The sequence below is a fragment of the Podarcis melisellensis genome, assembly GCF_964234715.1.
Source record: "Podarcis melisellensis genome assembly, chromosome: 1".
Classification (NCBI taxonomy): Eukaryota; Metazoa; Chordata; class Lepidosauria; order Squamata; family Lacertidae; genus Podarcis; species Podarcis melisellensis.
In genome coordinates this window covers 129,172,537-129,188,021 of record NC_138528.1, presented here as the reverse complement: position 1 = coordinate 129,188,021, position 15,485 = coordinate 129,172,537, and the positions used below count along the sequence as shown (strand labels likewise).

Below are 15,485 nucleotides of genomic sequence, written 5' to 3'. Positions count from 1 at the left end.
CTTCTAGCAATTAATAAAATTAATCATTTGACATAGAACTCTACCTATGGATTAACTACAGTCTGTAAACTTCAGTTCAGATAGACATAATGCTGGAAATCATTCAACTACTTCTAAAAAAAGTAATCATTTTTGGTACATAAAAAAGGTATGCCCTTTCTGGCCCAGAGGCAATCATAGGGATGCAAAACAGGTAAGAAATACTTTATGGTTTTGCTGACACCTTGTGTTTGAAACAATGAAATTAAAGCAAACATCATACATTTATGCAACATGGTACTTTTTTTAAAAAAAAAAGGAGAAAAAAGAGGGCAGCTGTATTACAAACTAGTAGAAAACTAAATATTCCTCAAATGGAAAGTTATAACACACAACTTTTAATAGTCTGTTTTGTATAAGAAGGATGTACATTGACAGATAACAAAACTACTTCATGAACCTATACTGCAAATTAGTAGCAAGAAGGATGAAATCCAGATATGATTTGTCCCATTGAAATACTGGTAACTGAGATTTATGAGGACAGATAAGCATATAGTTTCAATGGGTCATGGGTAGATCGAACTTTCTCTGGATTTTAGCTTAACTTCAGTATAAACTTTTTTACTATTTATGTCTACACAAAAGTCTTCATATATAGTAATCAAATAATGAATCAAAGATGGCACCAGAATTCATTTTTGATATTTACGGATTAATGTAATGGCACTGTTGACATTATGATACAAATAGCTATATTTGTTCTGTAATAGCAAAAGACACACCAGGGTTTATATTTTTACAATGTTATGGAGCAGAAACCAAAGAAAGAACATTTAACACCGCCACACTCCTATTTAGGAAGAAAGCACTCAGGTTTTTGAAGTTCTACTGCAGTGTTTGTTGCCTGAAAGGTAATGGGCAATAAAAATGAGTCTGAATTCTCTCTTTTCTTTTCTTGTTCCCCTTTGGGTTTGGGTTTTTATTTAGATTTGTTTATTTATCTTTGATAAAAAATATATTGGATATTTAATATTAACCTTTGTGTATTTTCTTTCCAACTCAATATTAACCTTTATATATTTTCTTTCAAACTTTAATAAAATCTAATGGGGGAAAAGAATCTGAAATACACTTACAAAGACAGCTTTTTTATTCCTTAAAATATTATGATGTATTATGTTTCCTTGCCAACAAAGGTCCGTATAGTAAAAGCTATGGTTTTCCCAGTAGTGATGTATGGAAGTGAGAGCTGGACCATAAAGAAGGCTGATCGCCAAAGAATTGATGCTTTTGAATTATGGTGCTGGAGGAGACTCTTGAGAGTCCCATGGACTGCAAGAAGATCAAACGTATCCATTCTTAAGGAAATCAGCCCTGAGTGCTCACTGGAAGGACAAATCGTGAAGCTGAGGCTCCAATACTTTGGCCACCTTATGAGAAGTGAAGACTCCCTGGAAAAGACCCTGATGTTTGGAAAGATGGAGGGCACAAGAGAAGGGGACGACAGAGGATGAGATGGTTGGATGGTGTTCTTGAAGCTACCAGCATGAGTTTGATCAAACTGCGGGAGGCAGTGGAGGACAGAAGTGCCTGGCATGCTCTGGTCCATGGGGTCACGAAGAGTCGGACACAACTAAACGACTAAACAACAACAACATTATGTTTCCTGAGCCAATATTTTTCAAATAAAGGCAGTAATTAATGATTCACAGAAACTTAAAACTTTTATATATTGGTCTAAAATTGTATTCTATTAATACTATTATCCACAACAACAAGTGTTATCTTTAAAGGCAGCAATGAAAACAGCCTTTCCTTGTTTATTTATTTGCATAAAATCAATGTAATTAATGGAAATATTAGAAAAATATGAAATTGGCTCTTAAAGAGTCTGTTCAGATGACACAATCAAAGAGACCTGTACAAATGGTGAATGGGGGGGAGGGTAGTGTTGAACTTACAGGTCACCTTCCTTATGCTTTGCTGACTATACTTAGGGTATTTGTGAATTACAATGTTTATCTGGAGAAAGATACTGCAACCCCAAATCTGCTTACAAGCACCAGTCTGGGGGTAGGCAAGTATTGCTCCCAACTGCAGTGATTCACTTCATGTATACAGTATGTATATCGTATGCACACAATGTATATAGTAAGCACACACAAACACAGGCAAAGAAGGACCTCACTTGCATCCTTCAGGGTAAACACTAGCTAGCTAGAATCGGGCAAGAGGAATCTCTCCCTCGCAGGACTAGTTAACTAGTTACACCACTCTGAGCTTCTTGGAGAAGGAAGGATCATATACGGATCCAGTGCTCTTTAAGCATTAGCTCCCATTTAAGACTGCAGCCAATGAGAGCAGTGCAGAGGTACCGTATTTTTCGCCCTATAAGACACACTTTTTCCCCTCCAAAAATGAAGGGGAAATGTGTGTGTGTCTTATCGGGCGAATGCAGGCTCCTTGGCTTCAGCGATAGCAACGTGAAGCCTCCGAAGCCTGTGCTCCTGAGGCTTCGCGTTGCTTCCGCTGAAGCCAGGAGAGTCTGCTCTTTGAGGCTGGCAGTGGGGAAAGCAGAGCTTCCCCCATCGCCCGCCCCAGAGGATGGGGGGGCAGCAAGAAGGCGCAGGACGCCTTCCCACTACTCTCCAACCCGGCTTCGAGGCTGGCGGTGGGGAAAGCAGCGCTTCCCCCATCGCCAGCCCCAGAGGATGGGGGGCAGCAGGAAGGCACACGACGCCTTCCCGCTACTCTCCATGCCTCCTGTGGGCTTTTGCGGGAGGTGGGGGAATTCCCCCACCTCCCGCAAAAGCAGGCAAAAGCTGTGCGCTCTTTAAAGGGGCTCCGCGGCTTCTGCTGGCTTTTCTACGGGGGGGAATTCCCCCACCTCCTAGAAAAGCCCGCAGGAGCCGCGCACCCTTTAAAGAGCGCACCGCTCTTGGGGGCTTTTCCTAGAGGAGGGAGAAGGGACTGACTGGCCATTTCAGTCCCTTCTCCCTCCTGGTTGAAAAGCCCGCAGGAGTCACGCTGGGCTCCTGTGGGCTTTTGCGAGCGGTGGGGGAATTCCGCCACCTCCCACAAAAGCAGGGAGAAGGTCTTGGAGTAGCGCACAGGCTGCGTGCAGCCTGTCCACTGCTCCCAGAACTGCGGGGGGGGGGGCGATCACATTTTTTTACTTCATTGCCCCCCCCCCCGGAAAACTAGGTGCGTCCTATGGTCCGGTGCGTCCTATAGGGCGAAAAATACGGTACTTTCAAAAGATAAACATTGGGTTAGATATCTTTCACATACTTTTTCAACGCCTGCATGCATACTGAAACAGCTTACCTTGAGGAGTCTGGAGAGGGTTTTGCACGTCCCTGGCTATTTTCTTCCCACACGCTATTTGCTAACTCGTTCCCAATGGAGGACATTACTTTGATGAGTTCAATAGGCCAATCATCCAAGTCAAGTGAGCGCACACGGGACACGTGTGTGCCAAGGTTTCGGTGTATCCCTGAGCATTCAATACACATGAGTGCTCCCAGATTTAAGCTTGCCCAGTCAGGATCTATAGGAAAAGAAAACAAAGCAACACAATGAATATACATTCTAAGAGCTTTTCCCACTTATGGCAAGGTTACCAGTAATCAACTCTTATTTGAAGTTTTAACAGAACCCCAGAGTGATACATGATGCTGATGAGTCTGGACCCCCTATCTAATTCTTAGCCAATTAAGGGAACTTTTAGCTCATGGTTCTTGGGGAATAAAATCTTAAGAATTATTATAGCAAATGTTTTTCTACCAACACAAGTATGGTACAGGTTAGAAGCAAGTAATTTAAAGATGATGTTTTTACATAAAGGTACAAGTACAACCTATTTAGCTATCATGGGGTAAATATGGTAGCAAAATGGAGAAGATGACAGGAAATAAGATGATTATACAACTCAGGACAAAGAGACAGCAACCAAAGAGCAGCTCTAAAAGTCCAAGATAAAAACCAAGCCCACCTAAAACAGGTGTGGGGAGACTTTGGCCCCTAAGAAGCTGAATTACAACTTCCACCAGCCGCTACAAGCATGGCCAGGGCCACTGTGGTCCAGTGACATCTGGCGCACCAAAGGTTCCCCACATCTGTACTACCATGTGCACCTGTACTACTAAATGCAGTTACTCTCCTAATAATCACTGTCATCATTTGCAGATTCATTATTTCATTTTTAACACATGCTTGCATGATGAGAAAAGATGAACAAGGCACTCCATCCAACATCTAAAAAGCAACCATTCTGATTTATGCAATTTCAAGGAAGTATGTGCTGCTTTGGATTTTAGAGAAATCTCGGATTGCATTGAAAATGCAAAGCCTACCGACACCAGTTGAGGCATGGGAAAAGCACAATTAGCAGTGCTTATAGTTCTGAGTAGTAGTTCAGATAGCCAGATGGTCCACATCAAGAAGGGTGATACAGAAGGAAGGTGGACTCTCCTTCCTTGGCGGTTTTTAAGCAGATCTGTCATGGATACTTTAGCTGATATTTCTACATGGCAGGGGGTTGGACTAGATGATCCTTGGGTCCCTTTTGCAAATCTATGATCCTTGAAAATTTGGAATTGACTCATGGTCTTGCTAGTAAACACTCACACCACCCCTGGATAGGAGACTTGCTTAAATTGAAGCTTGTATCCAAGGTGGACAGTAAGAGTCATGTGATAGAATTCTTAACAACTGGCTTCCAAGTTTAAGCTGCAAAGGATGGTACTCTGCTGATCTCATAAACATGAGCAAGGAAGAATAATAACTAAATATATAAATACTGTCTAAATCCATTCCTACAAAGCCTGCCCACACTCAAAAGGAAATTAGGGTCAAGTCTTTCCCACAATGACAATGATGTTCAAAGAAGTTAAGGGGACAAACATGACATTTGACCTCTCCCTTGCGTGTCTGGCCTGTTTTACATACTAAAAAAAGACAGGTGTGTCCAATTTTAATGCAGGATGTGCATGGGGGAGCTGACCCCCTCACCTCTTCATTCCAGCTGCTCCAGGGGAAACCCTCACGCCCAGGCCATACCTCAGGCTAAAACTTAGATCCCATCACCTTCGACTCAAAAAACTGAGTTATCTGAAGGACCAACTCGGTCTGTATCAATGTAGCCACAAAAGCCCAAAGCAAGTGCCAGATGCCGGCACATTAGCTTGGGAGGGGTCAAATCAGCTGAGTTAAAAAGCAAGTGGCTGCCCACTGACTCCCGAGCCAGGCTCAAGGTTTTACATATACATATATTTGTGAATCTCATACTAATATTAAGATAGGCATTGTACGTATTCTAATATCACATGCTTTTTCCTTTTTGTCTGGAAAGAAGGACTTTAAAATCCCCTAAAATTCATAAGAGCCATTATTTCCCCTCTTATCTAGAGCATAACAGTAGCATGTTAAGTTGAAAATGTATGTGAAACTGAAGAAAAAATCTCCCTCCTCAAAAGTGTTCCAGGTCAGTACTTACAAAAAAATGAGGTCTTAATCTAACCAGCAGCATACGTTAATTAGGATTTAATAGGAATACACCACAGAAATCAAATTCCATAATGAACACTAACTAGTGAAAAGAACACTGAATATAATACCAAGAGGGCAAGAACTAGAACAGGTGTTCATGTAACACTGAAGCAAAGAGACTACAAGCTTTATGAAGCCCAGGATAATGTTCCTTGTGGAAAAAAAGTACTCACTTTGTGCCCCACAGTCCACGCAGCGAGAATTGCCTCTGATGTTTCTTATTGACTGAAGGGCCATGGCCTCATTCTGACTTGTCAGTCGGGACTGTGTATATTTAAAGAAACACACATTCAGGAAATAAGAACTCAAAGAAAAGACAGAGACAACATTTCTGTCAGCTGGTGAAAAAGAGAGTTCAGAAATGGGTTGAATGAACATGATCATGGAATTTGATGCTTTTGGTTAGCTTCTCAGAAGTTGATCCTTTAGCATCTTTAAGTACTGTAATTCTGTGTCTGACAAGCACAGCTCACAGTTTTCATCCATGTTTCTGACAGCTCAAGCTTTTATTGAACCACTGGGGCATAGAGCGTACAGGACATCAGGAATCCAAAGGCGGTTGTCAGTGGTAAAGCAAGCTCAGAACTGAAGTGTGCCATTAATACCACAGAACAGTCCATTCTTATAAATTCTGTTAAATTAAATTAATTCCTGTATTACTTTTGTTTCATGGTTATTGATTGTTAGGAAGATTTGGGAATAGAAGCAATGGTGAACAGAGCATTCTACCATCAAAAGATCAGAATTGATCTTATGGCTTGCGTTACGGACCTCTCTCCACAGTGGCCTGCCAGTGACCTCTACTTTGACCCAGAAAGATAATCTCTATAGAAAGTGACTTTCAGTTTCTATACCAGCTGAGTCCTGAGCAAATTCAACTAGCTGTATCAGATCATGAACTTCCGGCTACAGATTTCAATAGAAGCTATAAAACACTTTACGTAAGCTGGTATCTAGATATGCCATTATCAGGGATGTGTCTTGGTGGTTTCCTCAATCTCTTTCTTTAGAAAGTTTAATTTTACATAACTGTTCTAGTTAGCTTATTCTACATTATGAATGTAAAACATGTACGAGCCATTATGGAATGAAGGTACTACTATATTTCCCTTTCCAATTTAATCTATTTGTGGTTTAAAAGCCATAAGACTTTAAAGTTTTATTTATACATTGAACATGTAATCATCCCTAATTACAGAGAAGAACCCCCCCCCCCTCCACTAAGCTTTCCTTAGCCAAGGTCAAAAGAACAAAACATTGTCAATATGTATCTTGAAACGCAAGTCCCAATCCAACTAAATTTAGTAATGACAAATCCCCATTGAAACGAAGAAATTAGTTGTGACCAACTTGTCCCACAGCTTTCAAGAGCATTAAGTCATGACTAACTTTAGCTAGATCACAGTTGTAGACAAATGTTGAAATGGGACATTGTGCACAACACTATTCTGAAGATACACAATAGTCCTGCAGTATTAAACATAAAGCGTCATACATTTTCTAGTCCTAGAGAAACACAACAGCTCCCAGGAAAAATTGTAAAGTAACAAAGTAGAAAAAAAACTACTACTTTGCAGTACTGTACTCAAAATACTGAAAGCAAGATTTAAACCAATTTAAAAGCAGCAACTATTCATTCCAAATGAGTTATTTTAATGTGAAATTATATAGAAAACTGAAAAAGTAAAACAATAAATAAGTTACTATTAAAAATCTAAATGCAAAGCAAGGCAAAACATTCCAGACATAATAATACTGCAGGAATTTCTCCTTTAAAACATTATAGAGGGTCTAAATGTTGATGACATATATTCTTTTCCTCTGATCAATGTTGTTTATCTTACCTTATTCTTGCTGCTCTCACATGACTGCAGGCTGGCCAGAATTTGACTCTCTATAGCTTGGACCCAAGCATCTCTTTCTTCATATGTTGTAGCTTCAAAGTGCCAAGTCTGACCAGTAAGAGACACAATGATAAATTCAAAGTTATCTTCTTGTTCTGAAATAGAAAATGGAGGGAGAAAATGATGGGTTAAAACTTATATTTAAAAGAATAAATTAAAACATGATTTTAAGAAAAGAACAGATGTAGCAGACAAAGGGTGCTCATAACTCTGTCCCTCATTTAGAAAATGAAAAGAGAGGCTGTGATTTCATCACAGTGAAATGCCAGGAAAGCTAAAACTGCAAAACAACAACAACAACAACAATGATGATGATGATGAGGATGCAGGGGAAGCCAGACTAATTGTTTGGAACAGTTTTGTTCCAAACAGATAAGCCAGAACCTCAGAAGCATTCCCCAGCCCACAATATTTAAATATAGAATCAATTTTTATCTTCAGTGTTGGGAATTATTCTGTTCTATTATAAAGTTCAGATAGGAAGGGACCCAAAGGAACATTGCAAAAAGCATGAAACAGAAATAAGTACATCTTGAAAAATCAGAATGTACCTAAGATGTAGGTTTACTTTTTCTGATTTTTTTGTTTTTGTATATTTGTATTATGTTGCATTTGTATGTTGTTCTACTATTCTTTAAATAATCTTCATAATCAGCCTCGATAGGCTGCATTTAGGAATGCAAGAGTAATGGTAGGAAAGGACTCCTTAAACGCTTTCTCTTCCCACTATCTGCTCTTGAAAAATGCCCCCCCCCCCAACCCTGCAGGGTAAGAGTTTTCTCTCCCCAAATTTTCTACTTTTCACTTGGAAAAATAGGAGAAAGTCCTAAAAAGAATCTGAAAGAAATTTGGGGAGCAGATTTGGAATCAAAAATAAAAGATACAATTCAGCAAGTGTTATACGGCGGAAGTCTCCTATTAAGGTTATATAGGATGGTAAAGGAGTCCATGATAAAAGTGGTACTAAGGTGGTTCCCAGTGGAATTCCCGATGGAATTGGCAAAAAGGAACATTGATTTTTCTAATGTGTGCTGGAGAGGATGTTAGGGGATGGACACTTTTTTCATATGCGGTAGATCTGCCCAGTAGTGCAATATTGTGGGAAAAAATCCTTCAAAAAATCTCTTATATTGTCTGTCAAATTCTTCCATTCAACCTGTATTCCACTCAACCAGAGGATATATACCATGTAAGTCACAAAGCCCTAATATTGTTTGTTGGCTGAAGAATGAAATTGCTCATCACTGGAATCATTGCTCTACCTTTACTTTAGACCAGAGCTTCCCAAACTTTTCAAGTTGGTGACACAATTTTTGGATATGCATCATTTTGTGACACAGTGATTCAGTTTTACTAGCAAACCAGAGGTTAAACTAACCCTTTCCAGCCCCAGGAGGAGCACGGGGAGTGCTTGTGTGACACACCTACACACTACAGCCGACACACTAACATGTCACAACAAACAGCTTGGAAAGCTCTGCTTGAGACAGTTGGAGAAACAAAATTTCAAAATAATCAACTTCCCTTTTGGTCAGATCATCTGCCTAGATATGGAGTTTTGTTTTTGTTGCTGTTCTAATCTTTTTGCATTCTTTTACTCTAGGATCTTCTTCTCGGATGAATGTTCCTTTGTACTTATTTATGCTGGCTATCACAACCAGTTTTACATTCACTTAATCACTCATTTGTATTTACTCCAAGCTTCTAAGTCACATTTTATCTTCTCTTGCTATTTATTGGTAGGTTTATATTGAAAATGAACTCTCAACCTAAGTTTAAAAGATGAGGAAAGCAGAAAAACTCCTGACATGTCTAGTTTGTCACAGTACCAAAATTGATTTGTTGTAGGATGTTGATTTCTTCTATGATGATGGTTGTATATGTTTTGAAGCTCAACTTTAGCACATTCTCACCATTTCCACACAGTTGTTTTTTAAAGAGTTTTGAATTCATATTGAGTTAGTTCAGATAAATGTTAACAATTCAAGCATTCTAATCTCCAGCCCCTTCCCATATGATACAGTAAAAACAACAAAAGGCTCATTTTCTAACACTGTATTCTTTTCAATATTTCATGGATGAAAATAGTTTGAATGGATGGGATTAGGGGCAGAGTCTGGCAGCCCAGGGACTGGAAAAGTGGTAGGGACAACACAGTCCACACTTAAAACTATGCCACAACTAGAAAGTGGAAAGCAAAAGGGAATACAAGCAGCTGGCTCCAGATAACTCCTACTGGTAGTCATTAGAAGCAAGCGAACGAACACCCATACGCACTTTATTGCATTTATACAATTGAGAGGTCTTTGGAGACCATGAAGGAGACCATGGTCAATGGTACCAAAAGCTGCTGAGAGGTCAAGGAGAATTAACAGGGACACATTTTCCCTGTCTCTTTGCCGACAGAGGTCATCATACAGGAGGATCAGACCATGACAAGGGACTGAGATCAATACCCCCCACTTTCAGATCGCCCTCTTCCTACCCAGCTGAGAAAATAAAGTCTAGAGTGCAACCTGCCACATGTGTTGGGCCAGCCCCATGGTCATCACAGCAGTCATGAAATCCTGAGCCACCTCAGAGCCAGTCACCTCGGAATGGATGTGGAAGTCCTCCAGAAACAGCAGTCTGGGAATCCTCAACACTGCCTCCCAAACCAGCTCTTTCAGCTCAGGCAGGGAGACTGCTGAGTAGTGAGGTGGACGGTAAACTAACAGAATCCCTGATCTGTCCCGATTGCCCAATGCCAAGAACACACATTCCAGATCCTCCCTTAGCTAGACAGAAAGCCTGGAAATAAAGAGAGGGAGAATCTCTATAGACCACAAGTCCCCTCCCTGACTTGAAAGTCTGGCCTAATGCTGCACCAAGCACCCAGATGGGCAAAGCTGGGTGAGACCAACTCTGCCCTCTCACCCACCCAGGTCTCAGTGATACATGCCAGATCAGTCTCCTCATTCATAATCAGATCATGGATGCGGGAGGTCTAATTCAGATCCACCTAGCATTCAGCAACAGCAGCTGCAGATCCAAGGGCTGGCTGACAGGACAATTGCAATTCCCCAGGTTGGAGGAGGAGTTGGCACACGTCACAGTCACTAACTGCCTGTGCTGTGTGCCCCTTACCCAGCCTGCCCCACCTCTCATGCCACACTTCCCCCTACTCTGAACCACTGCAATCGGGCCCCCAGGCTCTCCCCAGCTCCTTCTCCCAGATACAACTCTCCTCCATCAATAAAAATCACTACCAACAACAAACCCCACACAAAGTTTAAAACAGTTAGAACAGTTGCCTGTGCAGTCAGGAGATGTTGATTGGCTGCAGGTGCAGAGGCCACAAGACTACTGCTGCTCTCAGCTGCTGGGAAGGAAAGGATCTCTGGATCATGGCAGTTTGATCATCATCTGTTCACTGAGGGCAACTGCTGATTAGCAGGTGTTCTGCATGGTAGGACAACTGCTTTACATACAGAAGGGCACAGGCTCAATAGCTTTTTTCTTTAGTCTGGCCCAGTTAGCTGCAGCCCGTCAGTGTTGACAGCACCGAGTTAGATGGACCAATGGCATAAAGCAGCTTCCTATGTAGTCACCAGAGATAAGCAGTTAGGTAGCATTTTTGAATATCCATAGCAAGACATTTCTTACAGGGATTTGGCTACAACAGACTCTGAATGCAGTTCAGACATATCCTGAGGAAGTTATCTCTGTTCACAAAAGGTCTGATGGAAAGATGGTTATACTCTCAAAAGCTGGTTTCAGAACTAAATGGTTAACTTTTAAACCCAACAGTATTGCAGTTCGTGCAGTTTAAATCCCTGTGAGCCCAATCACAACATTTTATTAAACAGTTTCCTAAGTTTAACTGTTATGCATGGAAAGGTCCACTATAATAGTATTTTAGCACCATCAACCTGTCAAAATCAACTTGCCCAATTATCCCAAACTGCATTAACAACAGTGAGTATTACTCTAATTGTGTCCAGTTTCTATGCAGACGAAGTCCCACGTGGCTAATTTTGTTATCTTCAGGGACAAGCAACTTGGCCATCAAACTGATTTCAAAAAGAATCCTACTCTTAACACAGATCCAGGTTGTTGCCATTCTTTATTTTATTTTTCCTCTAAAAGGTTAGTGGGCCAATTAATCATCATCGCCCCCCACACCGGGAATTTAGCATACAGAGGGTTAACGGGCAGCAAGTTTTCTATATTTGAAGGATGGCAAAAAGTAAATAACTACTTTGGGGGGATTCGGATATTAAACGGTGAAGGCACTCAAGAAAGCACTCAGTGGAGTTGTTTGCTCCAGTATAAATAAAAATTTAACAACATTTCTCCAACTTATCATACTAGTTTTATTCATTGATTTCCAAAATGCAAATACATATTTTTCAGAGGATAATATGCTTTTGAATTATATATCTACTACGTAGAATCTGAGCACTGGACAGCGCGAATGGATTCTCCATGCACTCACTGATGTTGCTGCATTGGAAAGATAAATGTACGGCTCCGTTAATTCAATGGATTGAAGACCTGACTACTCTTGCCACCTAGGAGCAGATTGCTTATAGAGGTAGACTTTGCATGGACAAGTATAATGAAATTTGGAACTCATTTATACAAAATACAGAATGTTAAAAATGGTAATTGTTAACTGCTAACAATATAGTGATATACTATATTATTTTTCTTCTATTTTTCTTCATTTTTAATAGCACTTTTATGTAAATAATAATCATAATAATAATAACACATTTCTCAAAGTAAAAAAAGAATTCATACAATAGCATATATTTGAGCTTTCAGAAGTCCAAATTAGTCATTAGTAACACTTGTGTATCATGGGAACTAGCAGAGAGATAAGAAACAGCTCTAACAGTCAGCATTCAGAAATGGTAAGATAACTCCTATGAGTTTATTTTTATTTATTCTCTGTTAATAAAAAAAAGATTTGGTCAAGGAATATCCAAGGCCAGGGACATATTACAACTCTTTGTGAATGTCCCTGCCTACAGCCTGTCTCTAGAGTCCTCTCCTCTCGTTTCTTCATGTTCCTTGCTCCCTTCCCAAGCAACACCACAACACTCCTTGTCTATAAGCCTTAGGTGGGGTTCTCTCTCTGGCCCCTTCTTTCAGTACAATCTACCTCCTCTGCCTGCATCCTCCTCCTCCTCCTCCTCCTCCTCCTCCTCCTCCTCCTCCTCCTCCTCCTCTCTTCCCTGTTTCTCCTCCAATACTAACTCTGAACCACCTATCTCCAACATCCTCTTCTGGAATGAAATTGTGCCTTTCGTGGATTCTTAAAGTCAGGGGTGTGGAACTTCAGTCATGGGACCAAGTAATGGGACCAAATGGGCCTCAGTTTCCCTCCTGTATTTGTCACGGACTGGCTGGATGCAGAGGAGTGGTGGGAGGAACCAGCTGGAGAACCCTCAAGGGAAGAAGGCTCAGAGCCAGGGGATTGGTGGTGGGATGGCAATTGGAGGTCAGAGGGAGAAGAGGGAACAGACTGGGAAGAGGTGGTGTTGGAAGCTGAAGAGGCAACAGGGTTTAGTGAGCAGGAAGAGGCTGTAACAGAGAGCAGTCCAGAATCAGAGGCAGAAGCAAAAGCTGAAATAAGGGGGGGAGGGAAGCCAAAAGGCAGAGATGAGTCAGGTTTGTGAAAAATCACAGGTATCTCCCTTTCCTGCTGTGACAAGCTCCCCTCCCCCCAGTCTCCCAGAACCCACAGATGTATGAAGAGGGCAGAACAAAGAGACAAGGCAAAGAAGTTTCAGGTTGCTTGGGAAGGGCCTGGGGGAGGAGGGGAATTAGGGAGCTGTAGAAGGAGGAGACCTTCAGCCCTTGCAATTGCTTCACTGGGGCAAGACCACTGGGATGAGTTGCTGTGCTCAGGCCTGAGCTGTTTTGTTTCTCTGATTTTTTAAAAGAGAAACTCACTGACACCTGGTATCTGAAGAAGTGTGCATGCACACGAAAGCTCATACCAAGAACTAACTTAGTTGGTCTTTAAGGTGCAACTGGAAGGAATTTTTTTTGTTTTGACTATGGCAGACCAACACGGCTACCTATCTGTCACTGACACCTTATGAGTTATTGAAAACTGAAAGTATGCTATGGAGTGCCACAGGTCACCATTTTCTCCCCAGTGCTGTTTAACACCTACATGAAGCAATTGGAAGCAGCCATTAGGAGACTTGGGGCAAAGGCTCTACTTCTCCATAACATCTGAATTGTGGGAGGTCATACAGGCCCTAGATTGGTGCCTGCATGCAGTAGTGGGCTGACTGAGAGAAAACAAACTCATATTGAATTTTCACAAGATGTAGGCTCTGTGGTTGAGTGGTTATTGTATCTGACTGTATCGGTCAATTGCCTTTCTGGATAGGAATGCACTCCCCCAAAGGAGCAGGCACACAGTCTAGGGGTGCTCCTGGGTCCAGTTTTGTCAATGGAGGCTCAAGCAGCCTCAGTGATTAGAACCACTGGTATGACAGTTGCAACCATTTCTGGATCCGGATAGTTTGTCCACAGTCGTTCAGACACTGTGGCAAATTCAAGGTTGATTTATGACAATGCACTCTATGTGTGGCTTCTCTTGTGGTTGATCTGGAAACTGCAGTTAAGTTCAGAATGCTGCCACATTGAGTTTGTCAGCTTTGGTCAAAGTTCGGCAATGGCTACTGATTGATTAGTAGGCTCAAGATGTTGCCATAAGTACATGCAAGTCCTTAATGGCTTGACACCAGTTCACTTAAGGGATAGTCTTACCCCATGCACCCATCTGATTACTTTGATTTGCAGAACCTGAACTTTGAAAGTGCTTTTTGTTTGTTCCACACTGAAAGGTGTAATTCCTTTAGTGTGGCAATATCTCTGACCTGGAATTCTATGCCCATTGGTGTAAGGAATTTTTATCTTTGCTTTTAATAATCATTTTATGCAATTTGTTTTTAATTGGTTGGTGGAAATTAGTCACGCTTTATATATAATGGAATTAGCACACTGCTAGGATATTTTTTCTAGCAAATATTTTAAACATTTTCTAATTAAATAAATATTTTGGTGGCAAACAAGGTAATATGCTTTCACTTCTCAAAAGGATAACTAGGAAATAATGAAACCTAATATTATCAAGAGGAAATGAAACACTATGTAGACACAACAAATGAAAGAGCAAAATACAGAAATATTCAGTGAAGCACTTTGGGGTGAAAGCAGTGAACATGTGCGGTTCTGTTTTAACTGCGAAAAACAATCCTTATTTACTATTCCCAGGCAGTGGATATTTATGACTAATTTGGTCCCAGTTTTTCTTCTAAAAGCCATTTGAAAGGTAGCAAATATTGTCTCAGAGCTTACAGCTTTGTTATTTTAAAAGGTGACAATTTAATCTTTACAATGGGAAATAAACCAATATTATAGTAAAATTGCTCCCTAACAAGTGGCTGTAAAAAAGCACTTTTGTGTCCCAGATACATTTTATCTGGTGGTAAGTAAGGCAACTGCCTGAGATAGAGTAGTAATTGTGAAAAAAAGAGATTGTGATATAAATCACCAAAGGTTAATGATCAGAATGTGAACACAGGGACTTGTTTACAGAAATAGCACGCAATTTAAAATTTACAAGAGATTTAATGCTGTCTCTTCTCAATCACTAAAACCAACAGCCCAGAAAACAGTGACATTAAGAAAAATATTATAGTTATAATCATTCCAAAATAAGTCAATTAGTGTAAGGGCATGCGCTTGTGATTACTTGACCCATTTGGTTTGCACTTAAGTGAAAAAAAAATTCCCCCCATTACAAGAAGATTACTGAATTGTGACCTATTTTGCATTCAGCATCACCGTTTATACGGTCTCTGAGATGGTGGATGAAGATCCCCCCCCCTTTGGTTTCCAAGTAATTTTGACCTTTGACCTTTGTAAAAAAAAGAAGGAAAAAAAGAAGGCAGTTTATAATTGCATTGTTCAAATGAAGGTGAAGGAAAGAAATTCAATCTGCTATTATACAAAAGCCATGATGGCTGCCTTCACTGAAAA

General features: G+C 40.7%; 1 protein-coding gene across 4 annotated transcripts in view; it reads right to left on the bottom strand.

The window, feature by feature from the left end:
• Nucleotides 1-15,485, bottom strand: part of AGAP1 (ArfGAP with GTPase domain, ankyrin repeat and PH domain 1) — a 306,162-nt gene that overhangs the window by 41,088 nt on the left and 249,589 nt on the right. For all 4 annotated transcript variants that reach the window (XM_081909457.1, XM_081909458.1, XM_081909459.1 and 1 more), the window contains 3 exons: nucleotides 7,377-7,531; nucleotides 5,706-5,796; nucleotides 3,310-3,532 (listed from right to left, as the gene is read on the bottom strand). In XM_081909457.1, coding sequence (XP_081765583.1) covers nucleotides 3,310-3,532; nucleotides 5,706-5,796; nucleotides 7,377-7,531 — 469 coding nt within the window. The remainder of the gene's footprint in view (nucleotides 1-3,309; nucleotides 3,533-5,705; nucleotides 5,797-7,376; nucleotides 7,532-15,485) is intronic.